Below are 25743 nucleotides of genomic sequence, written 5' to 3'. Positions count from 1 at the left end.
GGCCCAGCAGCATCTCAGGAGCATAAAAGCTGACGTTTCGGGCCAAGACTCTTGCTCCCCAGAGGAGCTTGAACAGTTCATCCACTTCACCAACACCCTCAGTTCACCTGGGCCATCTCCAGCACATCCCTCACCTTCCTGGATCTCTCAGTCTCCATCTCAGGCAACCAGCTTGTAACTGATGTCCATTTCAAGCCCACCGACTCCCACAGCTACCTAGAATACACCTCCTCCCACCCACCCTCCTGCAAAAATTCCATCCCCTATTCCCAATTCCTCCGCCTCCGCCGCATCTGCTCCCACGATGAGGCATTCCACTCCCGCACATCCCAGATGTCCAAGTTCTTCAAGGACCGCAACTTTCCCCCAACAGTGGTCGAGAACGCCCTTGACCGCGTCTCCCGCATTTCCCGCAACACATCCCTCACACCCCGCCCCCGCCACAACCGCCCAAAGAGGATCCCCCTCGTTCTCACACACCACCCCACCAACCTCCAGATACAACGCATCATCCTCCGACACTTCCACCATCTACAATCTGACCCCACCACCCAAGACATTTTTCCATCCCCACCCTTGTCTGCTTTCTGGAGACCACTCTCTCCGTGACTCCCTTGTTCGCTCCACACTGCCCTCCAACCCCACCACACCGCCCTCCAACCCCACCACACCAGGCACCTTCCCCTGCAACCGCAGGAAATGCTACACTTGCCCCCACAGCTCCTCCCTCACCCCTATCCCAGGCCCCAAGATGACTTTCCACATTAAGCAGAGGTTCACCTGCACATCTGCCAATGTGGTATACTGCATCCACTGTACCCGGTGTGGCTTCCTCTACATTGGGGAAACCAAGCGGAGGCTTGGGGACCGCTTTGCAGAACACCTCCGCTCGGTTCGCAATAAACAACTGCACCTCCCAGTCGCAAACCATTCCCACTCCCCCTCCCATTCTTTAGATGGCATGTCCATCATGGGCCTCCTGCAGTGCCACAATGATGCCACCCGAAGGTTGCAGGAACAGCAACTCATATTCCGCTTGGGAACCCTGCGGCCCAATGCTATCAATGTGGACTTCACCAGCTTCAAAATCTCCCCTTCCCCCACCGCATCCCAAAACCAGCCCAGTTCGTCCCCTCGCCCCACTGCACCACACAACCAGCCCAGCTCTTCCCCTCCACCCACTGCATCCCAAAACCAGTCCAACCTGTCTCTGCCTCCCTAACCTGTTCTTCCTCTCACCCATCCCTTCCTCCCACCCCAAGCCGCACCTCCATCTCCTACCTACTAACCTCATCCCACCTCCTTGACCTGTCCGTCTTCCCTGGACCGACCTATCCCCTCCTTACCTCCCCACCTATACTCTCCTCTCCACCTATCTTCTTTTCTCTCCATCTTCGGTCCACCTCCCCCTCTCTCCCTATTTATTCCAGAACCCTCACCCCATCCCACTCTCTGATGAAGGGTCTAGGCCCGAAACGTCAGCTTTTATGCTCCTGAGATGCTGCTGGGCCTGCTGTGTTCATCCAGCCTCACATTTTATTATCTTGGATTCTCCAGCATCTGCAGTTCCTATTATCACTATTATTGATAGTGTCCAGCCCATCCACACTATAAAATGCATGTTGGCCTATCCATGTAGGAGGTCACCACCTTGTGTCAGGATATGAAATAGGTTGAGAGGCTCATTTCCTGCTTTGCCATGAAACGAATTGAATGAATGAATTACACTTAATGTTATGTGCACGAGCGCTGTCTCAGGTTGGGGCTACCTCAGCACAGATACTTTAGCATTTGGTACAAAATTGAAAAGAACAATAAATAAAAGTCCAGCATAAGAACAGTAATGGGAAATAACAAGTACTCGAATTACATCCACTTTCACACCAGTCCATGCCATAGCGCGCTGGTTCAAAACTCAAGGCCTTGCCTCCAGTCCACAAAGGACTCGCATCCCCCTAACCCCGGGGCCTGGGGCTCACCTCTTCTATCCCCCCAACCCCGAATAAGTTTAAAGTTAACAGTTGAAAAAAAACTCCAGGTCGGGGGAGGGGAGGCAGAAAAAGTAAAAGAATGGGCAGAACAGAGGAGCTCAGGATGGAGCATTCTACACTGCCGCCAACTTGACCATCAAACACTCAAGAGATGGTGAAGCCTTTTGGCAATAACGATGGTGGTTTCGCTGGGAATGACATGGGGGTGTTTAAAATGGTTTAATGGTGAGAAACAATATATCGGATTGAGGCTTACAAGATTCCGAAATAAGCAGGAAGTGCTAGAGAAACTCAGGATTGCTGGAGGGGGGGGAGGGGGAGAGAGATAGAGATAGAGAGAGAGAGAGAGAGAGAGAGAGAGCGCGAGAGAGAGTTAATGATTCTTCTTCAGACCTGCTGAGGGCTAGAAAAATGAGAGGACATTGAAGCAAATCACTGCTTCACCTTGGATGTGTTTTGGGCCTTTGGACAATGAGGGGATTGGGGGAAGGTAAAGGGAGACCTCTGACTTTACATGGGAATGTGACATGGCGGAGGAGTAAACGAAGGGGGGCTTCCAAAGGAGTGGGTCAAGGTGCTTCAGACGGAAGACTCTGGAGACTGGTTGGAATGGAAGATTCCAAAGTGATTTCATCGGGGAAAATATGGAGAGATTGTCGCTGTTGTTTGGGGAGATTAAAACACAAGACACAGTATCAGGATAAAGGATAATGAAGGATTCAGATCAGAGACAAGTAGAAATTTAGTCACTGAAAAGGTTGTGAAATTATAGGGGAGGCAGCAGCCTGGTGGTATTATTGCTGGACTGTTAATCCAGATCTGGGGTGCTGGGTTCAGGATCCTGTCATGGCAGATGGTAGAACTTGAGTTCAATAAAATTCTGGAACTAGGAACCAAATGATGACTATTGTCGATTGCTGGAAAAACCCATCTGGTTCACTAATGTCCTTTAGGGAAGGAATCTGCCGTCCTTACCTGGTCTGTCCAACAAGTGACTCCAGACGCACAGCAAATATGGTTGACTATTAACTGCCCTCTGGGCAATGAGGAATGGGCAATAAATGCTGGCCTGGCCAGTGGCTCCCACATTCCATAAAAAAAACTCTGGAATTCCCGACTCCTGAGGATTGGGAATACTCCCACTGTTAAAAGCTGGAAGAAACCATGGCTTCATCATAGGGAAGGGAATTGAGCCTCAATGGGCTGAATGGTGCATTCCTGCATACATTAATTTTGTTTCCTCTTGCAGAGGGGGTCCAGAACAAGACAGGTATAACCTTAAAATGTAAGCTGGGCCATTCAGGGAAGTTCTCCTTCACATAAAGGATGTGGAAGTCTGGAACTCGCTCTCCCCACTAAATATCATTGTGGTAGCAGATGCAGGGAGGCTTAGTTAAAAATTTAAATAGAATTTTTTTTGTCGGTTAGGGATTTTAAAGATGACTGAACCGAGGAGGGTGTGTGCAGTTAGGGTTCAGATTAGTTAAAGCTTGGAACAGTTTTGGTGGGCTGAATGGCCTCCTCCTGTTCCTATGTTGCTGTAATGGTCTCACCATACCCCAGGCTCTGTGCCCACTGGCTCGCATCTCACCACACCCCAGGATCTGTGCCCACTGGCTCGCATCTCACCACACCCCAGGCTCTGTGCCCACTGGCTCGCATCTCACCACACCCCAGGCTCTGTGCCCAGTGGCTCGCATCTCACCACACCCCAGGCTCTGTGCCCAGTGGCTCGCATCTCACCACACCCCAGGCTCTGTGCCCACTGGCTCGCATCTCACCACACCCCAGGCTCTGTGCCCACTGGCTCGCATCACACTATACCCCAGGCTCTGTGCCCACTGGCTCGCATCACACTATACCCCAGGCTCTGTGCCCACTGGCTCACGTCTCACTGGTGTGAGACAGCGACTCCAGATTTGGATCCGGCCATTCCTCGTGCCTGCTTCAACAACAGCTTTGAAGACAAGGTGGGTCTGAGCACGGGATTCCAAAGGCCCGAGTTTCCTGGCAGTTTCCGACGCGTCTCTGTGGTTGGTCCGGCCCGGCCCAGGATCTCCTTTCCCTGGCTTTGGTGGCTGTTTTCAGCAGCATCAGCCTGAGTGTCCTTCCAACAGCTTCAGTCAGTCCATGACTCCATGAGGAGTTTTCTTCAGCGTCACAGCAGGTCCAGCCCAGGATTCCAATGGGATCTGGGGGTGTGGGGGGTGAGGCGTGAGGCGTGTCGGGTTCTCGAGCACAGAGCTGGGAAATGCACTCAGTGAACTTTGTCCTAAATCCGCATTTTTAACTAATTTTTAACAATTGTGGAATGATTGCTATGTTGAACATTTTAATTCCTTATTTTTCATAGAATTCTTACACAGCGTGGAGGCAGGCCATTCAGCACATTGAAGACCACCCCACCCCACCCCCATTTCTCATGGTTAATCCACCCAGCCTGCACATCCCTGGACACTGTGGGATAATTTAGCATGGCCAGTCCACATAACCTTCACACGAATACCGGGAGAACATTCAACATCCACCTGAGGATGGAATTGAACTCAGGACCCTGGTGCCATGAGGCAGCAGTGCTAACCACCCAGCCGCGCCTAATTTATTAGTATGATTTTGTACTTTTGATGGTCTGTAATGTTGCTTATTTTAATTTCCTTATTTTTCTGCTTCTTTTTCCGAAGAATCTGTACACAGGTACCCTTGTACCTAAGTTACCTGACTGGCAACTTATAACCTTTTCACTGTGCTCCTGTGAGTATATGTGACTATAAAGCTAATTCAATTCAGGCCACTGACCTACATTTAGCTCCTTCTGATCGTTCATTCTGTTTCGCCTGTTAAATACAGTGCGGTCAGGAGATGGCTGGGGAATTATTAACGCTAATTACAGCCTCGCACCAAGGAACTGCGATAAGCAGATGTAGCTGTGTGAGATACCCAGAGGAATTAAGCATTAGATTCACACTTGTAATGGTGTGAACCAGGCAAGTGCTACCCTTGCAGAGTAACCTTGTGCAGGAATTAGCCGAAGTGTGATAAACACAAGGAAAAGGCGGTATGTACGTTCCCTGGTTAACAATGGTTTGTGCAGCCAGCAGTGACTCTGTAGTCAGCACACTAGCCCCTGGTTTGGTAGGTCATGAGTTCAAGACCCACAGCAGGGAAGCTGAGCACCAAATGAAAAACTGTGGATGCTGGAGATCTGAAACAAAAACAGAGATTGCTGAAGGAAACTCAATGAGCCTCCCACAGAACTGGGCAAACAGTCCCATGTGTGGGGCTGAGAGGGGTGCTGCACTGTCAGGAACATGGTCTTTTAGATGAAACACTGAGGGTGGTCCCACCTGGGTGCACACAGAAAAGAAAATGTCCATGTGTGTTCATTTGAGCACGAGCACCCCCTGGGGTCCAGGGACAATATTCTCATCTCTAAACAAACATTGCAAGAAGTTAAGAGGAAGCTGGATAAACAGGAGGCAGAAAGGAATGGACGGTCCTGCTGGTGATGCAGGTGGAACCTTGTATAGAGAATATAAACACCTTGTACAATGTTGTCTGTCGGTGGGAGCTTGCTGTGCTGAAGTTGGCTGCCGTGTATCCTCCTGTCTAACAATGATTACATGCTCAAAGTAATATAGCGGTACCAACGTGATTTGGGCCACCCCAAGACTGTGCAAAAGGTGCTACTTGAATGCAAGCTTTTCTTCCTTCCAGGAAAACTCCAACATGGACTTCTGGCTGGACATGAGTTGACTGGGCGATGAAATGTACTCTTCAGAGGGCAGTATCCCATCACCAATCACCTTTGTTTAGGCTTTGACTATAGCACTGTCTCTTTCTGAGTCAGTCACTAGAGTGTCAATTCTCCTGACATTCACCCTTTTATGTCAGCCCAGGCTCCTTGATTGGACCAGATTAATAGCCCCAATGAGGGAACTCATGTTCTACAAGGTCCAGCTGGCTGACCTCATTACAATCACTACAGGCACCAGTTGGCAACTTGAATGGAGTCACAGTCCCTCATTTCCCCAGGCTATGAAGAGCTAGAAGGGGGTCCTGAGCTAGGGTCTCCCCTCCTGATGGTTACCTAGCGTCTGCAACCAAAAAAAGGCTTAGAATGTGGACCTTGAGTGCCAGACTGGACCACCATGGTTCCTCAAGTAACGGCCCACAGTCGTTAAATGTACAGAAGGACGACCCACACCTACACACGCCTCCAAACTCATGACCTCTAGGAGGTCAAGGTCAACTGATGCTTGGCAACACCACCTTGTTCCCCTCCAAGCCGGTCACCATCCCAACTTGTAGAGTTATAGCGTCCTACAGTGCGGAAACAGATCCTTCCGTCCAATCAGTCCATGCCGACCTTAATCCCAAACTAAACTAGTCCCAACTGCCTGCAACTAGTCCATATCCCTCGAAACATTTCTTATTCATGTACATATCCATCCATTGATGGATCACTGGGTCAAAATCCTGGACACCCACCACCCCCAACAACACTGGTTGGATGTGTCTACAGCAGTTTAGGGCAGTGGCTCGCCATCTCCAGAGGGGTTGGAGACAGATAACAACCACTGGTGCAGACCCATAGCCCATGAAAAAATTAATATGCCCAGGATACATCAACATGACCAGGAGATACAAACAAAGCAGACTAAACAATTCCATTTGAAACTCCATATCCCACCTTCAGGTTGCACAGGGAAGCAGATTCCAAAATCCCTGTTCATCACCGGAATTAGAGATTGCAGCTTCAATTTTCCTTCCGGCCCACTCACTCCTCCCAAAAAGACACCCACCAAGAAGTTGCGACATTGTAGTTCGATTCTCTCCTTCATGTCCAATTCACTCCTTACCCCCATTCAGTAACCTCCAAATCCATGGCCCTCCCAGATCTCCCGTCACTGCCCCACCCTCTTAGCCCTCCAATTTCCACCGTGACAAACCCCACCCCCACCCTACCTTCAGCCACTTGGAAGACTCCTGCCCCGACCCTCAACACTCATCCCGACCCTCATCCTCCACTTGCTTCAAACTTGGAAGGTCCGGCCACAACTGTCCAGAATTGAAGATTCTCGTACAAACGTTTCTGAAGAACTCAGATTGGTCTCGAAACGCAAACTCTGTTTCCCCCTGCACAGATGCTACCAGACCCACTGAGTTTCTCCAGCACTTTCTGCAAATGCTTCAGATTTCCAGCAGTCGTAGTATTTTTCCATTACTCCTTCGAACTTACCTCCTTGCAGCCACCCTCCCCCCACCCAACCCCCTCCTAATACCTTGCATGTCACTCCTTCGTCCCCAGGGGATGTTTCACTGCGCTACACAAAAGCGAGCTTCCTTTTTCCTTTATTCATTCACAGAATTAGGGTGCTGTCGGCTAGGGCAGCATTTATTGCCATTCCTCATTGCCCAGAGGGCAGTTAAGAGTCAATCACATTACTGTGGGTTTGGAGTCACATGAAGGCCAGACCAGGTAAGGTCGGCAGTTTCCTTCCCTAAAGGGCATTAGTGAACCAGGTGGGTTTTGCCCGACAATCAACAATGGATTTATGGCCGTCATTAGACTCTTAATTCCAGGTATTTTGTTGAATTCAAATTCCACCATCTGCCGTGGTGGGATTTGAACCCGGGACCCCAGCATGTTATCTGGGTCCCTGGATTAACAGTCCAGCGATAATACCATTGCGTCCCCCTGTTGTTGCCACTTTCCCGACCCGTGAAAACACACGTTACCCTGACCCCTGGTGCCGCCCGCGGTCACCCACCTCGACGGCCTTGTTGCTGCGGATTTTCTCTTCCAGCTCCGTGAACGATTTTGATGCAAAAGGCGGCCGTCCAAACAGAGCTTCTGTGGGCCGGAGGGGTGACAGAGAAGACCAGGGTCAATGAGGTCCCTTTAACTACATCCCACGCCCTCACCCTTTGGTAATGGACTACCCCCAGAGTGTTATTAGAACAGGTACCTGTGTAGGTTAGGCCAGGTAAAGGTGGCAGATTTCACTGAATCCCTACACTGTGGAAGCAAGCCATTCAGCCCATCTAATCCGCACTCTGCTCCCACCCTATCCCCGTACCCCCACGTTTCTCACGTCCAATCCACCTAATCTGCACATCTTTGGTCTGCGGGAGGAAGCTGGAGCACCCGGAGGAAACCCGCACAGACATGGAGAGTATGTACAAACTCCACACAGACAGGCACCTAAAGGTGGAGTCAAACCTGGATCCCTGGCGCTGTGAAGCAGCAGTGCTATCCACTGAGCCACGATACCACCAGCATCACTTGGTGTAACTTTTGACACTTACTCCTGGATATTTAATTTGTTTCCTTTTATGATCAGTGCAACAACAAAGAATCCTCCCATCCAGAAGGAAACCAGAAACTATCGTGGTGTTCCATACTCTTAACTCCTCCCTTTGTCCCCTCGGCTCCAGGACCCCAAAACTGTGCAATCCCTTCACTTCCCCTTTGTTTTATAGAGCCTGTGTGAACAAAAGGCCATTCAGCCTTCAACATAGAACAGCAACCCAGGACGACAGCTGGGACAAGTGGGTTCAAATCACACCACAGCAACTGGTAGATTTCAAGTGTAATGAGTGAAATCTGGAATTGAAAGCTAGTGTCATCAATTTATCAAGTGCCACAAAAGCTTGGTTCACTAATGCTCCTCTCGGGAAGGTAACATGCCACCTTTACCTGGTCTGGCTGACATGTGAATCCAAACCGACAGCAACGAGGGTGATTCGCAAATGACGTAGCGGGACTCTCTAAGGGCAATCAGGGATGGCCTTGCCAGCGATACCCACATCCCCTGCAGAAATAAAACTAGAAAGACTTGAATGAACCAGAGGGGGTTTTACAACAATTATATGGTCTGTATTAGACCAGCTCCTTATACCAGATGTTTCAAACTGAATTCACATTTCATGCCTTGATGGGATTTGAACCCAGAGTATTAGCCTGGAGATGTGGATTACCAGTTCAGTGGCACTGACACTATGCCACCACCTTTGCTATATCTTCCCTTTAATCTTTCTACCCATTATTTTTAGATCCAGGCGACTAGTCACTGTTGAACAGGCCGACATCTACTCCCACACAGCTGAGGTTACCATGTAGGGCCTGCCTTCTCAACCTGTCCCATCCCTGAGGTGAGGTGACCCTCAGGCTAAATCACCACCAGTCATCTCTAATGGGGGAGAGAGCGAGAGAGAAGCTCTGATGTCTGGTTAGAACTAAGACAACTTTTATCCCAGATCCCTCTCAATTTTGTATATCTCAATTGAATCTCCCATCAGCCTCCCAATGGGGCCAATCATTCCTCAATAGTGGTGGATTTCCAATTCTGCCGAACTCTTCTGCTCCCTCTCTAGTTCAATCATCCCTTTTTGGGAGTCTATATGTAAAACTGAAACCGGGAATCTCAATCCCCTTTGCACTCAGAGGCTTTCAAATGGACAATTCCCTGGGCGATGAGAACCTCAGTGGAAATCCCCGTTTCCCAATCCCAGGATGTGTCGGCCAACATGTTGGACTCACCGTACAGGATGACGCCCACTGACCACAGATCCACGCGGGCATCATACTGTTGGCGACAAACCATCTCTGGTGCCATGTAGAGCGGGGACCCTCGCAGAACATGCTTTTCATCCCAGGGAGACATGTGCTGCGCAAAGCCAAAATCTGCATCAAAGACAAGACACCAGATCGTCACCAGGACCTTCCAAAAAGACAGAAGGTTTTTCAGTTTCTTTTTTAAACACAAATGCAGCATGGGAACAAGGGACTGTATTCGTATGTTGCGTACAATGTTGTGAGTCTCTACAAAAGGCACGTCACCGGAGGATTAGAACATAGAACACTACAGCGCAGTACAGGCCCTTCGGCCCTCAATGTTGCACCGGCCTGTGAAACCAAACTGAAGGCCATCTAACCTACACTATTCCATTATTATCCATATGTTTATCCAATGACCATTTAAAAGCCCTTAAACTTGTCGAGTCTACTACTGTTGCAGACAGGGCATTCCACGCCCTTACTACTCTCTGAGTAAAGAATTTACCTCTGACATCTGTCCTATATCTATCGCCCCTCAATTTAAAGCTATGTCCCCACATGTTAGCCATCTCCATCTGAGGAAAAAGGGTCTCACCGTCCACCCTAGCTAATCCTCTGATCATCTTGTATGTCTCTATTAAGTTGCCTCTTAACGTTCTTCTCTCTAACGAAAATAGCCTCGAGTCCCTCAGCCTTTCCTCATAAGACCTTCCCTCCATACCAGGCAACATTCTGGTAAATCTTCTCTACACCCTTTCCAAAGCTTCCACATCCTTCCTATAATGCGGCGACCAGAACTGTACGCTATACTCAAAGTGTGGCCGCACCAGAGTTTTGTACAGCTGCAACATGACCTCATGGCTCTGAAACTCAATCCCTCTACCAATAAAACCGAATACACTGTATGCCTTCTTAACAACCCTATCAACCTGGGTGGCAACTTTCAGGGATCTATGTACATGGACACCAAGATCTCTCTGCTCATCCACACTACCAACAGATTTTACCATTAGCCCCGTACTCTGTATTCCTGTTACTCCTTCTAAAGTGAATCACCTCACACTTTTCCGCATTAAAATCCATTTGCCACCTCTCAGCCCAGCTCTGCAGCTTATATAAGTCCCTCCGTAACCTGCAACATCCTTCCGCACTATCCACAATTCCACCGACTTTAGTGTCATCTGAAAATTTACTAACCCATCCTTCCATGCTCTCTTCCAGGTCATTTATAAAAATGACAAACAGCAGAGGCCCCAAGTCAGATCCTTGCGGTACACCACTAGTAACTGAATTCCAGGATGAACATTTCCCATCAACCATCACCCTCTGTCTTCTTCCAACTTGCTAGTTTTTGATCCAAACCGCTAACTCACCCTCAATCCCATGCCTCCGTATTTTCTGCAATAGCCTACCGTGGGGATCCTTATCTAATGCTTTACTGAAATCCATATACACCATATCAGCCGCTTTACCCTCATCCACCAGTTTGTCACCTTCTCAAAGAACTCAATAAGGTTTGTGAGGCACGACCTACCCTTCACAAAACCGTGTTAACTATCCCTAATCAAATTATTCCTTTCCAGATGATTATAAATCCTATCTTTTCCAACACTTTACCCACAACCGAAGTAAGGCTCACTGGTCTGTAATTACTAGGATTGTCCCTCCTCTCCTCCTTGAACAAGGGGACAACGTTTGCTATCCTCCAGTCTTCTGGCACTATTCCTGAACATAATGATGACATAAAGATCAAAGCTCTGCAATCTCCTCCCTAGCTTCCCAGAGAATCCTAGGATACATACCATCCAGCTCAGGGAACTTAACTATTTTCACACCTTCCAGAATTGATAACACCTCCTCCTTATGAACGTCAGTCCCGTCTAGTCTAATAGCCTGTATCTCAGTATTCTCCTCGACAACATTGTCTTTTTCCTTTGTGAATATTGATGAAAAATATTAAGTTAGCGCCTCTCCTATCTCTTCAGATTCCACACACAACTTCCCACTACTGTGTTTGACCGGCCCTAATCTTACTCTAGTCATTCTTTTATTCCTGACATACCTATAGAAAGCTTTAGGGTTTTCCTTGATCCTACCTGCCAAAGACTTTCCATGTCCCCTCCTGGCTCTTCTTAGCTCTCTCTTTAGGTCCTTCCTGGCTAACTTGTAACTCTCAAGTGCACCAACTGAGCCTTCACACCTCATCTTTACATAAGCTTCCATCTTCCTCTTGACAAGAGTTTCAACTTCTTTAGTAAACCACGGTTCCCTCGCTTGACCACTTCCTCCCTGCCTGAAAGGTACATACTTATCAAGGACATGCAGTAGAGCTGTTCCTTGAACAAGCTCCACATTTCAATTGTGCCCAAACCCTGCAGTTTCCATCTCCATCCTATGCATCCTAAATCTTGCCTAATTGCCTCATAATTGTCTTTCCCCCACCTATAACTCTTAAATTTGTTTTCACACAGCAGGCCACCTAAGGAGATAGTGTGACAAATGGCCTGTCGAAGTGACAAAGAAGAGGCAGGGAGGGGTGCAGAAGGAGGGAGAGAGGGGGCAGGAGGGAGAGAGGGTTAGTGTGAGGAGGGGTTGGCGGAAGGAGAGGTGGCATTAGGTGGTCAGAAGCAGAGAGCGGGGGAGACGGAGAGGGGGCAGAAGGAGAGGGAAAGTTGGACGGCAATTGAATCTGGTTCAGAGAGCATTCCAATTCCAATCTATTGCTGATTTAAGCCCAGATTGCATCTGTTCTGTCACAAGAACGTAAATCATCCCATGGTCACTCTTCCCTGGTGGTCCTGCCCAGCTCTTTTATGACGTGACAGGATGTGGCCATCGCTGGCAGGGCCAGCATTTGGAGTCTGTCCCTTCTATTACCATTGCAGAGAGCAGGTGAGAATCAATCACCAGGTCTGGAGTCACATATAGACCGGGCTGAGTAAGGGCAGCAGATTTCCCTGCCTAAAAGGACTTATGGGAATCAGATGGATTTTTACAACAACAAGGAATTCAATTCCAGCATTACTCGTTGAATTAAAATTCTACAGTGTGTGGTGAGATTTGAACCCATGTCCTCAGGGCTTAGGCATTGTTAGCTGGCAGAAGGTGCTACATAAATGCACGTCTTTCCTTTCTTTCAACTTCGACCTTCATTGCAATTTTGGAAACACAGGGATTTGTGGGGTGTAGGGTAGAGGAGAGAATCTGAGCTAACTTACCAGCAAGTTTGAGGTGAGGTGTGCTCCGGGAACTGACCAGAACATTCTGTGGTTTCAGATCGAGGTGAGAGATGTTTCGCTCGTGGAGGTACTGGAGAGCTGACGCTGAAAGAAGAGGAGAGAGAGAGGAAAGCTGCTAATTCTTAGAATTGATAGAAGTCTTATGAACTTCTAGCACCTACAATAACACCTTTGCGAAGTTCACAGGTTGATACAAAGGCTCCCGCAGAGCTCAGAAAGATCTTAAGATGAGTTTTGTCCTGGGTGCAGACTCTAAACTGCTAGCAATCTGAAATAAGAACAGAAACGCTGGTGTAATGCGCAGTGCTGTACTGTCAGAGGCAATATAGCATTAAATGCTGAGTCAGGTACACGAGATTGCATTATTCCAAACAGCAATGAGGTCAATGTTTATCCCTCCATTAACATTATTTACCTGTAGACCCTTCTGTGCACAGACAGAATGGGTTGGCCATACTGAAAAGAAATAATTGCATTTATACAGCGACTTTCACATCCCAAAGTGCTTTACAGCCAATGAGGTGATTTTGAAGTGCATAAAGGTAATGGCAGAGTCACCGCTGTCCCAGAGGATCGCAGGGTGGCTCTCTCAGCCAAAACAGGCAACTGGTGGTGGCTCAACCTGAGGGTCATCACACCTCAGGTGAGTGAAGAGGTGAGACCTTCATGGGAACGCTCAGTCTGTGAAGTCACTGTTGTAATGCAGAAAACACCAACACAAACACACAGCAAGATCCACCACACAGCAATGTAGGGACAACCTGACCCTCTGCTTGTTGATTGAGGGATGAATCATAGAATCCCTACAGTGTGGAAGCAGGCTATTGGGACCATCAAGTCTATACTAATCCTCCAATGAATGTCCCAGGCAGACGTATGCCCTTACCCAACCCTGTAATGCTGTATTTCCCCTGGCTAACCCACATATCCCTGAGCACTGTGGGGCAATTTAGCACTGCCAATTCACCCAACCTGCAGATCTCTGGATTGGGGAGGGAACTGGAGCAGCTGGCACAAACCAAGCAGACAATGGGAGAACGTGCAAACTGCACATAGACAGTTGCTCAAGGGTGGTATCGAACCCAGGACCCTGACGCTATGAGGCAGCAGTGCTAACTACTGACCCACCGTGCCACCCTGGGTTGGAGATTGAGGGGTGCGGAGAGGGAGAAAACTCTCTTTCATTGACAGGTACCAAAGAATATTGGACAGGACAGCTCTACACAGTTTGGTGTGATCTTTTATCTTAGCTTGTTCGAAAGATGGTTTCGAAAGATGGAACCTCCAACAGCGCAGCCCACAGCCCCCTTTTGGTGTTGGCATTACAGTGTGCCAGTTTGGTTCTGTGTTTACATCTCTGGGGTGGGAGCTGAACTCTCAACCTGCTGAATCCAATGAGACTGCCTCTCACTGAGCCAGGGGGAGGGAGATGGGTGTGGATGATACTATCTTGGCCCAGGAAGCACGTTGGAACATCCAGTGGATGGGAAAGGCGATACGCCAATGCAGCACTTACCCAGCTGCTGTAGAAAGCGCCTGGCCACTCTCTCAGGAAGTGCCCTACGAGTGCGGATAAAGTGGGAGAGATCGCCGCCAGCACAGAATTCCATGATCAGGTAAATGTTCTCGCTGTCCCACTGTTGAGTCAGGGTCAAAACGCAGGTTAGAAACTGCAACAACCAGGAGCCCACAACCCACACCTGACTTCCCTCTCCAGCTCCTCCCCACGTCTCTACAAGCAGGAACATCCTGCCACCAAGACTCTTCCCAAACAAACGCCACTGATTCACTGAAGACAGACTATACCCACTGACATAAAATCTCCACAGTGTAGAAACAGGCCGTTCAGCCCATCAGGTCTGTATCAACTCTCCGTACAGCATCCCACCCAGATCCACTCCCCCATCCTATCTCCATAACACTGCACTTTCCCCATGGCTAATCCATCCAGCATGCACATCCCTGCACACTATGGGACAATTCAGCATGGCCAATCTGCCCAAGCTGTCCATCTTTGGACTGTGGGAGGAAACTAGAGCACCTGGAGGAAACCCGCACAGACACAGGGAGAATGTGTAAACTCCACACAGACAGTCGCCCGAGGGTCAAATTGAATCCAAGTCCCTGGCGCTGTGAGGCAGCAGTGTTAACCACTGAGCCACTGTGCTGCCCATGAAGGGGATCGTTCTGACTCCATTATTTTCAGTAAGCGAGTTACTTCAATGCATGATGATCAGAGGTTACCACCCATTACCTACATCTTTATAGTTGGAATACTGAAGTATTTTGTTTATTAATTGAAAAATATTGGAGATTGGGAGAAATCCTCCTTCATCGACAGGTACCAAAGAATAGGTTCCTTTTCCAACTGACCAAGATAGATGGACAAATGGAGGACCTGAGGGGGCAGGGCAACGAAGAAAAATAAAACTTCCAGGAATACTCCCAACTCAAGTTGGTGACTTAAGTCTTGGGTTGGCTTGATCCTCCGAAGTAGCCAAGGAATAGGTTGGCGCTTTAAGACTGGCTTCTGGTGTTCCATCAGTCATGGCCACAGCCCTCACTTCAAGAACTCTCCATTCAATCTTCACTGAACGTAGAAAGGAGGTTGGGGACAGGGAAAGAATCTGCCACACTCCAGTTCCCTCACCCCACAGACTGGCAGAGGATAGGAAAGACAAACACACACGCACACACACACAGACAGAGACAACAACAGAGCCAAGACGTACAAGAGCAGTAATGCATAAACACATCGATGACAATGCAGACAAGATACACAAAAACACAGAAAACAGAAGCAACAGTAGACTCTTTGGTCCACTGAGCCTTCTCCACCATACAATATGATCACAGCTGATTCCCTAGCTCAATGCAATCGCTCTGCTCCCTCCTCATATCCCTTGACACCTACTGTATTTCAAAATCAATTTCTTTCTTAATTTTATTCAGTAAATAACATCCCAGGGCTCCATGGGCAATTGAGCATGGCTAATCCACCCTATCCTGCACATCTTTGGACTACAGGAGGAAACTGGAACACCAGGGGAAACCCACCCAGAGTTGCGGGAGACTGTGCAAACTCCACGCAGTCACTCAAGGGTTGTATTGAACCAGTGTCCCTGAAACTGTGAGGCAGCAGTGCGAACCACTGAGCCACCATGTCACCAATATACTTTTTACGTTCCTGACTGCTTGCTCACCTGCATGCCTGCTTTCACTGACTAGTGTACAAGGACACCTGACCATCCTTGTACATCAACATTTCTCAATCTAGCATTGCTTAAACAAAATTGTCATTCTCTTTTTGCCTACTGAAGTGGATTACTTCACACTAAGCTGCAACGTACTGCACCTGTCCACTCACCCATCTTGTCTAAATCACCCTGAAGGCCCTTTACTTCCTCCTCATCCCTCTCAAATTCCTCCTAGTTTTATATCAGCAGCAAACTTGGAAGTATAAAATTTAATGCCCTCATGCAAATAGTTGATAGATATTTTGTTGAAAGCTGGACCCAAGCATTGATCCCTTGCTAATCCACAAAATGATTGCCTTCCACTCCGAAATAAAAATAATTTACTCCCACTCTTGCTTTCCCTGCATGTGAAAACATTTCCAGTCCCTACCGGTACATTACCCGCATTCAATGGGCTTTAATCTTAGCACATTCACCTCTAAAGTAGGACTTCAGCAAAAGCTTCCTGAAAATCCAAAAAGACTACGTACGGGAAGGGTGTGGAGGCTTTGGAGAGATTGCAGAAGAGGTTTACCAGGATGCTGCCTGGATTCGAGGGGATGAGCTATAAAGGAGAGGCTGGAAAAGTTCAGAACAAAAACAGAAGTTGCTGGAAAAGCTCAGCAGGTCTGGTAGCATCTGTGAAGAAAAAAAAAAAATCAGAGTTAACTTTCTCAGTTCTGAGGAAGGATCACCGGTCCTGAAATGTTAACTTTGATTTTTTTTCTTCACAGAATTTGACAGACTTGCTGAGCGTTTCCACCAACTTCTATTTTGTTCCTGATTTACAGCATCCGCAGTTCTTTCAGTTTTTATCCGAAAAAATTTGGGTTGTTTTCTCTGGAGTGCTGGATGCTGAGGGGAAACTTGATAGAAGTCTGTAAAATTATGAGATGCATAGATAGGGGCAGCGTGGTGGCTCAGGGGCTAGCACTGCCACCTCACAGCGCCAAGGACCCAGGTTTGATTCCACCCTCAGGCTACTGTCTGTGTGGAGTTTGCACATTCTCCCTGTCTCTGTGTGGGTTTCCACAGGGTTCCACAGTCCAAATATGTGCAGATTAGGTGAATTTTGTATGCTAAATTGTCCCATAGTGTCCAGGGATGTGTAGGTCAGGTGCGTTAGCCATGGGAAATGCAGGGTTACAGGGAACGTTTCGGGACATGGTTCTGGGTGGGATGCTCTTCAGAGGATTAGTGTGGACTTGTTGAGACAGATGGGCAGCTTCCACACTGTAGTGGTTCTATAATTTAAAAAACAAATAGTGGAGCAGCTCAGTGGTAAGTACAGCTACCTCACACAGCCAGGGACCCAGGTTCGATTCCAGTCTCAGACGACTGTCTGTGTGGAGTTTATACATTTTTTTCCTGTGTCTGCGTGGGTTTCTTCCAGGTGCTCCAGTTTCCACCCACAATCCGAAGATGTGCAAGTTAGGCGGATTGGAAGATAGCCAGGCTGAATTGTCCATAGTATTCAGGGATGTATAGGTTAGGTGCATTAGCTGTGAAAAATACAGGGTTAAACGATGGCCTTCAGACTTGCTGGACTTGTGTGGACTTGCTGGGTCGAATGGCTTGTACCCACAGTGTGGGAATTCTACAGGTAGAATTAACAGTCGGAATCTTTCTCCCAAAAGTTGAAATATCTAATACTAGGAGGCATGCATGTAAGGTGAGAGGGGTTTTAGTTCAAAGGAGGTGTCAGAGGTAAGTTTTTTCCTCTGACAGAATGGTAGGAGTCTGGAACATGCTGGCAGGGTTGGTGGTGGAGGCAGATACGAATGGGGCATTTAAGGGAAGCATGAGTATGCAAGGAATGGAGGATATGGACCAAGGGCAGGCAGAAGGGATTAGTTTAATTTGACATCATGTTCACACAAAATTAAGCTGTCCGTGTGTTTAAACAGAGCGAGGGGGCGCGAGAGATTCATAGAACATAGAAAAGTACAGCACAGTACAGACCCTTCGGCCCACGATGTTGTGCCGTGGAATAATCCTAATCCTAAAATAAAATAACCTAACCTGCATTCCCCTCAATTCATTGCTGTCCATGTGCATGTCCAGCAGTCGCTTAAATGTCACTAATGACTCCACTTCCACGACTACCACTGGTAAACTATTCTATGCGCTCACAACTCTCTGGGTGAAGAACCTCCCTCTGACGTCTCCTCTATACCTTCCTCCTAACACCTTAAAACTATGACCCCTCGTGGCAGTCAATCCTGCCCTGGGGAAAAGTCTCGGGCTATCAACTCGATCCATGCCCCTCATTCACAACCAAAACACACCAACACACTGACACAAAAGACTGTGACAGATGTCAGACAGATGAAGGTACATTGTTACAGCCTTTCTCACACATACATGGGAAATCAAATGCCACTGGAAATCAGATAGAAACAAGCTGTAAACATCCAGCAAGTCAAACAGCCTCTGCAATGTTAATGCTACTCAAGGGAGAAGCCTGGGGGGAAAGGTGAAGGAAGCCCCCAAAATGAGGAGTGAAGTTACTTATCCAGCCCTTTTTTTTTAAATAACAATATTCGTTTTCAGTCTCCACTCAAACACACTTGAAAATCCTTCAGCTGCACAATATGAGGATGCCTGACTGTCTTCAAGATCTCGATCTCAGTCAGCAGATTCTCCACCGAGGCTTTGTTCAAACTTTTCTTACTCACGCACTTAATGGCCACAACCTCGCGACTGTTCACCTGTTGGAATACAGTGAGAACCACTTTAGGGAAACAGTTTCACAATAGATTGACTGTGTGAGTGGACTTCACTTGTGATGAGGAACAGTGAAAGCATTCTCGTATTGGTGCAGATTAGCCAGTTACAGTCAAGGTATGTGCCCATTTATCACTATCCACACTGTCAGAGAGGTGGTGGGGTAGAGGTAAGGTTACTGGACTTTATCACCCAGAGGCTTAGGCTTTGAGGGCCTGGGTTCAAATCCTGCCACAGCAGCTGGTAAAATTTAAGTTCAATTAATGAAAAGCTGGATTATACAACTGTGTCCAGATCTGGTCTCCCTGTTATCATAGAATCCCGAAAGAGTGGAAACAGGCCCTTCGGCCAAACAAGTCCACACCGAACTCAGAGCATCCCACCCAGACCCATCCCCCTATAACTATCCTCATCTACACATCCCTATGGGCAATTTAGCATGGCCAATCCACCTAAACTACACATCTTTGGACTGTGGGAGGAAACTGGAGCACCCATAGAAAGGATGTCATTAAGCTGGAGAGGGTTCAGAAGAGATTTGCCAAGGTGTTGCTGGGAATAAAGGGTTTGAGTTATAAGGAGAGGCTGAGTAGAGTCATACAGCACAGAACCAGACCCTTTGGTCCAACTCATTCGTGTCAAGTTTTCCAGACTAAACTAATCCCATTTGCCTGTGTTTGGCACTATTTATTTATTTCCTATTTATGTATCTGTCCAACGTCATGTCGTAACTGTACTTGGATCGACGTTCTGTCAGCTCAGACAGGTTGGGACTGTTTTCACTGGAGCGTTAAGTTGAGGGGTGACCTTATAGAAGTTTGTAAGATCATGAGGGGCATAGATAAGGTGAATGGCAGGTATCTATTCCCTATGTTGGGGGATTTAAAGACTTAGGGGACATATTTTTAACGTGAAAGGAGAAGGATTAAAAAAAAGGCAAAAGTGGGCAGTTTTTTTTTTCAAAACACACAGAGTGGTTCATGGGTGGAATGAACTTCCAGAGGAAGTCGTGTACAGTTACAATGTTTAAAGCTATCCAGATGAGTGTATGAATAAGAAACCTTTGGAGGGATATGGGCCGTGTGCACGCAGGTGGGGCTACTTTAGTTTGGGATTATGGTCAGCGAGAACTGGTTGGACCGAAGGGTCTGCTTCCATGCAGTATGATGACGCTCCGTAATAGGGGCCATAACAACTATAATGGATGGCTGTAGATTCACTAATGTTCTTCTGCTTCCCTTATCTGGTCTGTCCTATGCGTGACTCCACAACCACGTGGTTCACTGTTAACTGCCCTCCGGAATAGCTTGCAAACCACTCAAACAAAAACAGACGTTGCTGGAAAAGCCCAGCAGCTCTGGCAGCATCTGTGAAGCAAAACCAGAGTTAACGCTTCGGGTGCGGTGACCCTTCCTCAGAACTGATAGGAGCTAGGAAAATGTCAGCTGTATGCAAAAGATAGATGGAGGGAGGGGGTAAGAAGTAAGCAATGGGTGGGGAACAGAGCCCAAAGAGAGAGAAGAGCAGTTCAACAGACAAAGGAGTGGATAACGATCTGGCCAGGAGGGTGAATAGCTGTTAATGGAGACTGTTAGTGGCTTACAATAGGTAGTGTGTAATGGCAGGTTATGTGATAACAAAGCCTGGAGTGTGGGATTGGGGGCTAGAACACGGGAGAATTCTTGAACTCGGTATTGAGTCTGGAGGGCTGCAGGGTCCCCAAGAGGAAAATGAGGTGTTGTTCCTCCAGGCAGCAGCATTGCAGCAATGCCTGTGTTCAGAAGAGATGTCAAACCAAGGTCCTGTTTACTCTCCCAAGTACCTGTAAAAGGTCCCACGAGACTATGTCAAGCGCAGGACAAATTGTTCTCTAGTGTCATGGTCAATATTCATCACTTGACCAAATCACAGTAAAACAGATCATTAAGGCGATATTTCTCTGCTGTCTGTGGAGCCTTGCTTTGTATAAATTGCTGCTCTGTTGGTTACAACAATGTCATAAATGCTTCACTAATGTTGTTTGGGACACCCTGGGGTTCTAGGTGAATGCAAAACGTTCTGTTCTGTTTTCTCAGCTAACACCAATATAATTAAAATTACTATACAATTAAAAGTAGGGCCTTGAGTAATGTTGTAAAACAGAGAGATCTAGGGATCCACGTACATAATTCTTTGAAGTTAACATCACATGTAGACAGGGTGGTTCTTGGCATGCTTGCAAAAATGCCAAAATGCTCAGGCCTTTTAGTATAGGACATCCTCTGGAATACTGTGTCCAGTTCTGGTCGCCATGTTATAGGATGGATACTGTTAAGCTGGAGGGGGGAGTTCAGAAAAGATTTACCAGGATGTTGCTGCAAATGGCGGGTTTGAGTTATAAGGAGAGGCTGGGATGTATTTTCCACTGGAGCTTAGAAGGGTGACCTTGTAGAGTTTTACAAAATCATGGGAGGTAATAGTTAAGGTAAATAGCCGGTTTCTTTTCCCTGGGGTGGGGAATTTCAAGGCCGGGGGTATATTTTTAAGGTAGGAGGAGAAAAAAAACATGGGGGCAATTTTGTTTTTTCTTTTACACAATGGTTTGTTGTGGAATGAACTTCCAAAGGAAGTGGTCGATACAGGTATGGCTTAAAAGACACTTAGATAAACATGTAGTAAGAAATGTTTGGAGGGATGAGGGCCAAGTCCAGGCAGGTGGGACTAGTCTAGTTTGGGATTATAGTTGGCATGGATTGTTTGGACCCAAGGGACTATTCCTATGCTGTATGACTATATTAGAGATAATGGGAACTACAGATGCTAGAGAATCCAAGATAATACAGTGTGAAGCTGGATGAACACAGCAGGCCAAGCAGCATCTCATGAGCACCCGAAACGTCAGCTTTGTGCTGCTTGGCCTGCTGTGTTCATCCAGCTTCACACTGTGTTATCCTGTATGACTATATTACCAGCTTCAAAGCAGAACTGTACAATGCTGAAGATACCAGGTTTATTTATACTTCAGCCTGTGTTTGATTGAAACAGACAGGGCCGTTCACGGTGTGACACCATCGTCAGACTGGACCGTTTAAAGAGGCACTGAGGTCAAGCTAAAGTTTTAAACACAGATGAAATAAATGCGGTTCAGAACTTGACTTTACTTCAGACCATTAGGACAAGAAAGACACAAAAGACCCTGCATTCATATAAATACTTTTCACATCCTCAGGATTACCCAAATTGCTGTCAATATAGACACAGCTAAAATACGTGGTCCGTGAACATGATGAAAATATGATCAAGTTAGAGTAGGATAACAGGTCAGCACAACATTGTGGGATGAATGGCCCGTACTGTGCTGTACCGTTCTGTTTTGGTGGTGCTAGGCCAGGGTTGATCAGGAGATCTTCCAATTTTTCTAAACCAAACACTGTGGGGGTCTTTCATATCCTAAGCAGGTAAAGAGCTCCTGCATGCCCAGTTCCATCCCAGTAATGGACCAGATGAGACGTAAGTTTTAAAATACTAGACAGACTCCAAACAGAGGCAAATAAATTGAAATAAATTAAGTCACACGGATGCTCCAACCAGTCTCTCACCTGTGGCACTGATACCATAAACACACTCACTCCTGGCACTGCTGCTATTTATAAAGATGCTCTTTCTAATGCCTCATCTCTGACACAAATGTCTTTAATACACACGTTCCTGCCAATCTCTCACCTTCAGCACAAGTACCCTGACCAGTTTCTCACCTGTTACACAGGTGTCATTGCACAAAGCCCCTGTCTGGTTAGAACTGCTCACCTTCCTGTAGGCTTTGTACACAGTGGCATAGGTGCCAGCGCCCAGTTTCTCTGTGAGAATGAACTCCTCCAGTTTGGGTGGAGCGCAGCCAGACGCCATCCACCAGCTCCATTCAAGGGGGTTCGAGACCGACCGAAATCTAACTACCAATGGAGGTGGTGGGGGTGGGGGAAACGGGAGAAGAGAAATTCAAACCAGTGTTAACCCTCAAACTCCACCCACCACTTTCACTTTGCAAACTGACCCTGGTCACCCCGACACCAACAACAACTTCCTTCTCTGAGAATGAAATGCTTCCGGGGGCTGGAACGTTACGATTAAAGTCGTGCTGCTCGCAACTGTAGCGTATGTACTGAAGAATGTTGCGTTAATCCTGTTCAAATGCACGGGTATCGTTTGTAAACGTTTACTCTTTTGCAACACACTTCTCGATTTGTGTTGTGCAATTTAAATTCAGGAAGTTCGCTACAGAATTTACAACGCAAAAACAAACTCGGAACTTGCAATGCATGAATTTGTGTTTGTGGTGTGTTTTTTTTCCGCAATTTCAATCGAGGAGAGCAAATTAGAGGACATTGGGCATAGACCGGATTTAAACCAGGGCATTATTTTCTGGTTTAGCAATTTCGTTCCTGTTATAAAGCAGTTTCTTGAGAGAGGAGTTGTCGCTCATTGGAAGTGATACGGTCAAATCGCCTTAGACTGAAAACAACGAATCGATTTTAAAATATTTAACGTATCAGTGCTGGGTAAACAAGCATGTTGAATGGCAGTATTACTTTTCAGTAGAACGAAACATTAAACTGCTGGAGCACCTGCGAAAAGAGGAGAGTTAACGTTTCGAAAAAGTAAATAACTCGAAACGTTAACTCTGCTTTCTTTTCACAGATACTGCCAGGCCTGCTGCATTTCTCCCCCAATGCCTGCATCGTTTCAGATCTCCAGTTTTTTTGTCTTCATTTCACTCGTCATTGACAGTACAGAAGGAGGCCATTCAGCCCCTACTGAACTGCCCCAGGGCGTAATTTAGTCAGTTTCCTTTCCTTCACTCTAGACCATCATCCTGCAAGTTAGTATCCTGCAATTGTCCATCTAGTTTCTTTCAACTGTTTCTGTTTCCACCATCCTCATAGGCCGGGAGTTACTAGTCATGACAGTTTGCAGTGGAACAAAGATCTTCCTGCCATTCTGTTGCATCTTTAGTTGCAGTCTTGAACTAGTGAGCGCTAGTCCTTGTAGCATCAGCTAATTAGGACGAGTTTACTCCTTTACATAAAGCTTGTCAATATCTTATACACGTCATCAAAAGGACAGGCGATGATCTAGGGGTATTGTTGAACTATTAATCCAAAGACCCAGGTAATGTTCTGGGCATCAGGATTTGAATTCCATCAAATTAAGAGTCTAAAAGATGACCACAAAACCATAACCAATTGTCAGAAAAACCCAGCTGGTTCGCTAATGTCCTTTAGGGAAGGAACCTACCCTCCTTACCTGGTCCGGCCTACATATGACTCCAGATTCACAAGTGTGGTTGACACTTAATTACCCAAGGGCAGTTATTGGTTATCCTTAAGTGCTGACCTAGCCAGTGACACCCATATGCTGTAATGAGAAAATTTTTAAAATTTACTCACTCAATCACCTTTACTCCAAGGGAAACAGACCCTCCACCCACCCAACATCTCTGAACTAACCTCAAAACTCAAATATCCTCTCCCCTTACCCCAGTCTAAATCCTTGGAACCTCTTTGGTAAATTTACTCCACACCTTTTCAAGGACCTTCACATTCCTTACTAAAAAGTGTGCAGACCAGAGCTAGTCCTCTGGTTAGGACCTTGCAGAATTTTATAAACATTTGGCATAACTTCCCTGCTTTTGTGTCTAATGTGTCCAATTATAAATTCCAGACTCAATACAGTGTGGAGGTGGAGGAGCACAGTAGGTCATGCAGCAGAGGAGCAAAACAGTCTATGTTTCAGAAGGGTCCCAACCCGAAACGTTGACTCTCCTGCTCCTCTGGTGCTGTCTGACTTGCTGTATTCCTCCAGCTGCACACTATTGACTGACTCCAGCATCTGCAGTTCTTGGTATCTCCAATTGACATAGATATTGCTAAATCTGAGATTCTCTAGCACTCTGTTTCCTCGCTGTCTCTCTCTACTCTTCCCACCCCACCATCTCCTGACAAGTTCCAAATACCTACCCTGTCAACAATTAAACAGAGTAGTGTAAAGCTGCCCTTGTCCTGTAACAACCACAGGACAGTGGTCTCATTAGATGAGTAGCAATGGTTTATCGGAGGGCCAGCACAACATTCAAAAGTGGAGGGCAGCCCTTCATGGTAATCTCAGTCAACATCGGAATTGAACCCATGATTGGCTGTTTTTTGATGCCATCCAGCCAACTGAGCTAATCAACAACCATGAGCTATGTAGCCTGAAGCTGCTGGGAATATCCCAGTGCCTTTTTATGAACAGAGAACGGGAACCTTCTCAATCAGGGGCATTTCCCCTATGTCTGAGGAAGATTAAAAAAGGTGACAAGCCCTTCTGACATCTCCCCTCCACTTTCTTCATACACCCAAGGTTGCTATCTTCCAGACTTAACCAATCTTCTGTAACCATAATCAGTCTTTGCAGGATCTCCCCAGTTTCAATTCTATCTCCATTGTATCTACTTGTACAAATCTCAGAATCCTCAGTCTTAACATCAAAATCGCTCACAATAGATTCTAGCCTTGTTGTCCTGTCCACGTGACGTTGTCATGTTCCTACTATTGAGCCAGGAGGCCAAGGTATATGCCCCACCTGATCCAAAAAGGTGGGCAATAACAACTCTCAGTCAATTAGAAAATATCCATTTCACTCTTTGAACCCACCTCCACATTTTTAAACTGCTTGCTTACTTTTGAGTTACTGGTTAGAATAATTTTACTTGCATTTATGTTGATTGCCATTCTGTTCTCTTACTCTCACCTTGGCAATCTTAATTTCTTCTTCATCCACCCCTCAGCCTATTGCATTTGACCTGGTTCTCACTAAATCTACATGATAAGCAACATGCGCCCCCCCCCCCCTTCCTTTGTGATCTCATTAGCCTTTTATTTACATTTCACCCCTCTTGCGCGAATCCCCAGACAATTCCTGATGCATCTCTTCCTCAAAAAGCTATAATGGAACAATGGGTGATTTATCTGTTA

At 46.9% G+C, this 25743-nt stretch overlaps 1 protein-coding gene across 1 annotated transcript in view; it reads right to left on the bottom strand.

Annotated features, from left to right (window-relative positions):
• The window catches only part of ulk3 (unc-51 like kinase 3), a 56168-nt gene extending 33267 nt beyond the window's left edge, over positions 1-22901 (bottom strand). Inside the window, exons 1-6 of the mRNA XM_059640132.1 lie at positions 22541-22901; positions 18598-18738; positions 14308-14428; positions 12771-12875; positions 9535-9678; positions 7763-7845 (exon numbers count right to left, since the gene is read on the bottom strand). Of these exons, the coding sequence (XP_059496115.1) occupies positions 7763-7845; positions 9535-9678; positions 12771-12875; positions 14308-14428; positions 18598-18738; positions 22541-22639 (693 nt within the window). The 5' untranslated portion in view covers positions 22640-22901. The remainder of the gene's footprint in view (positions 1-7762; positions 7846-9534; positions 9679-12770; positions 12876-14307; positions 14429-18597; positions 18739-22540) is intronic.
• Between the last annotated feature and the right edge of the window lie 2842 nt (positions 22902-25743).

The sequence above is a fragment of the Stegostoma tigrinum genome, chromosome 36 (genome assembly GCF_030684315.1).
Source record: "Stegostoma tigrinum isolate sSteTig4 chromosome 36, sSteTig4.hap1, whole genome shotgun sequence".
Lineage (NCBI taxonomy): Eukaryota > Metazoa > Chordata > Chondrichthyes > Orectolobiformes > Stegostomatidae > Stegostoma > Stegostoma tigrinum.
This window is presented reverse-complemented; position numbering and strand designations above follow the sequence as displayed.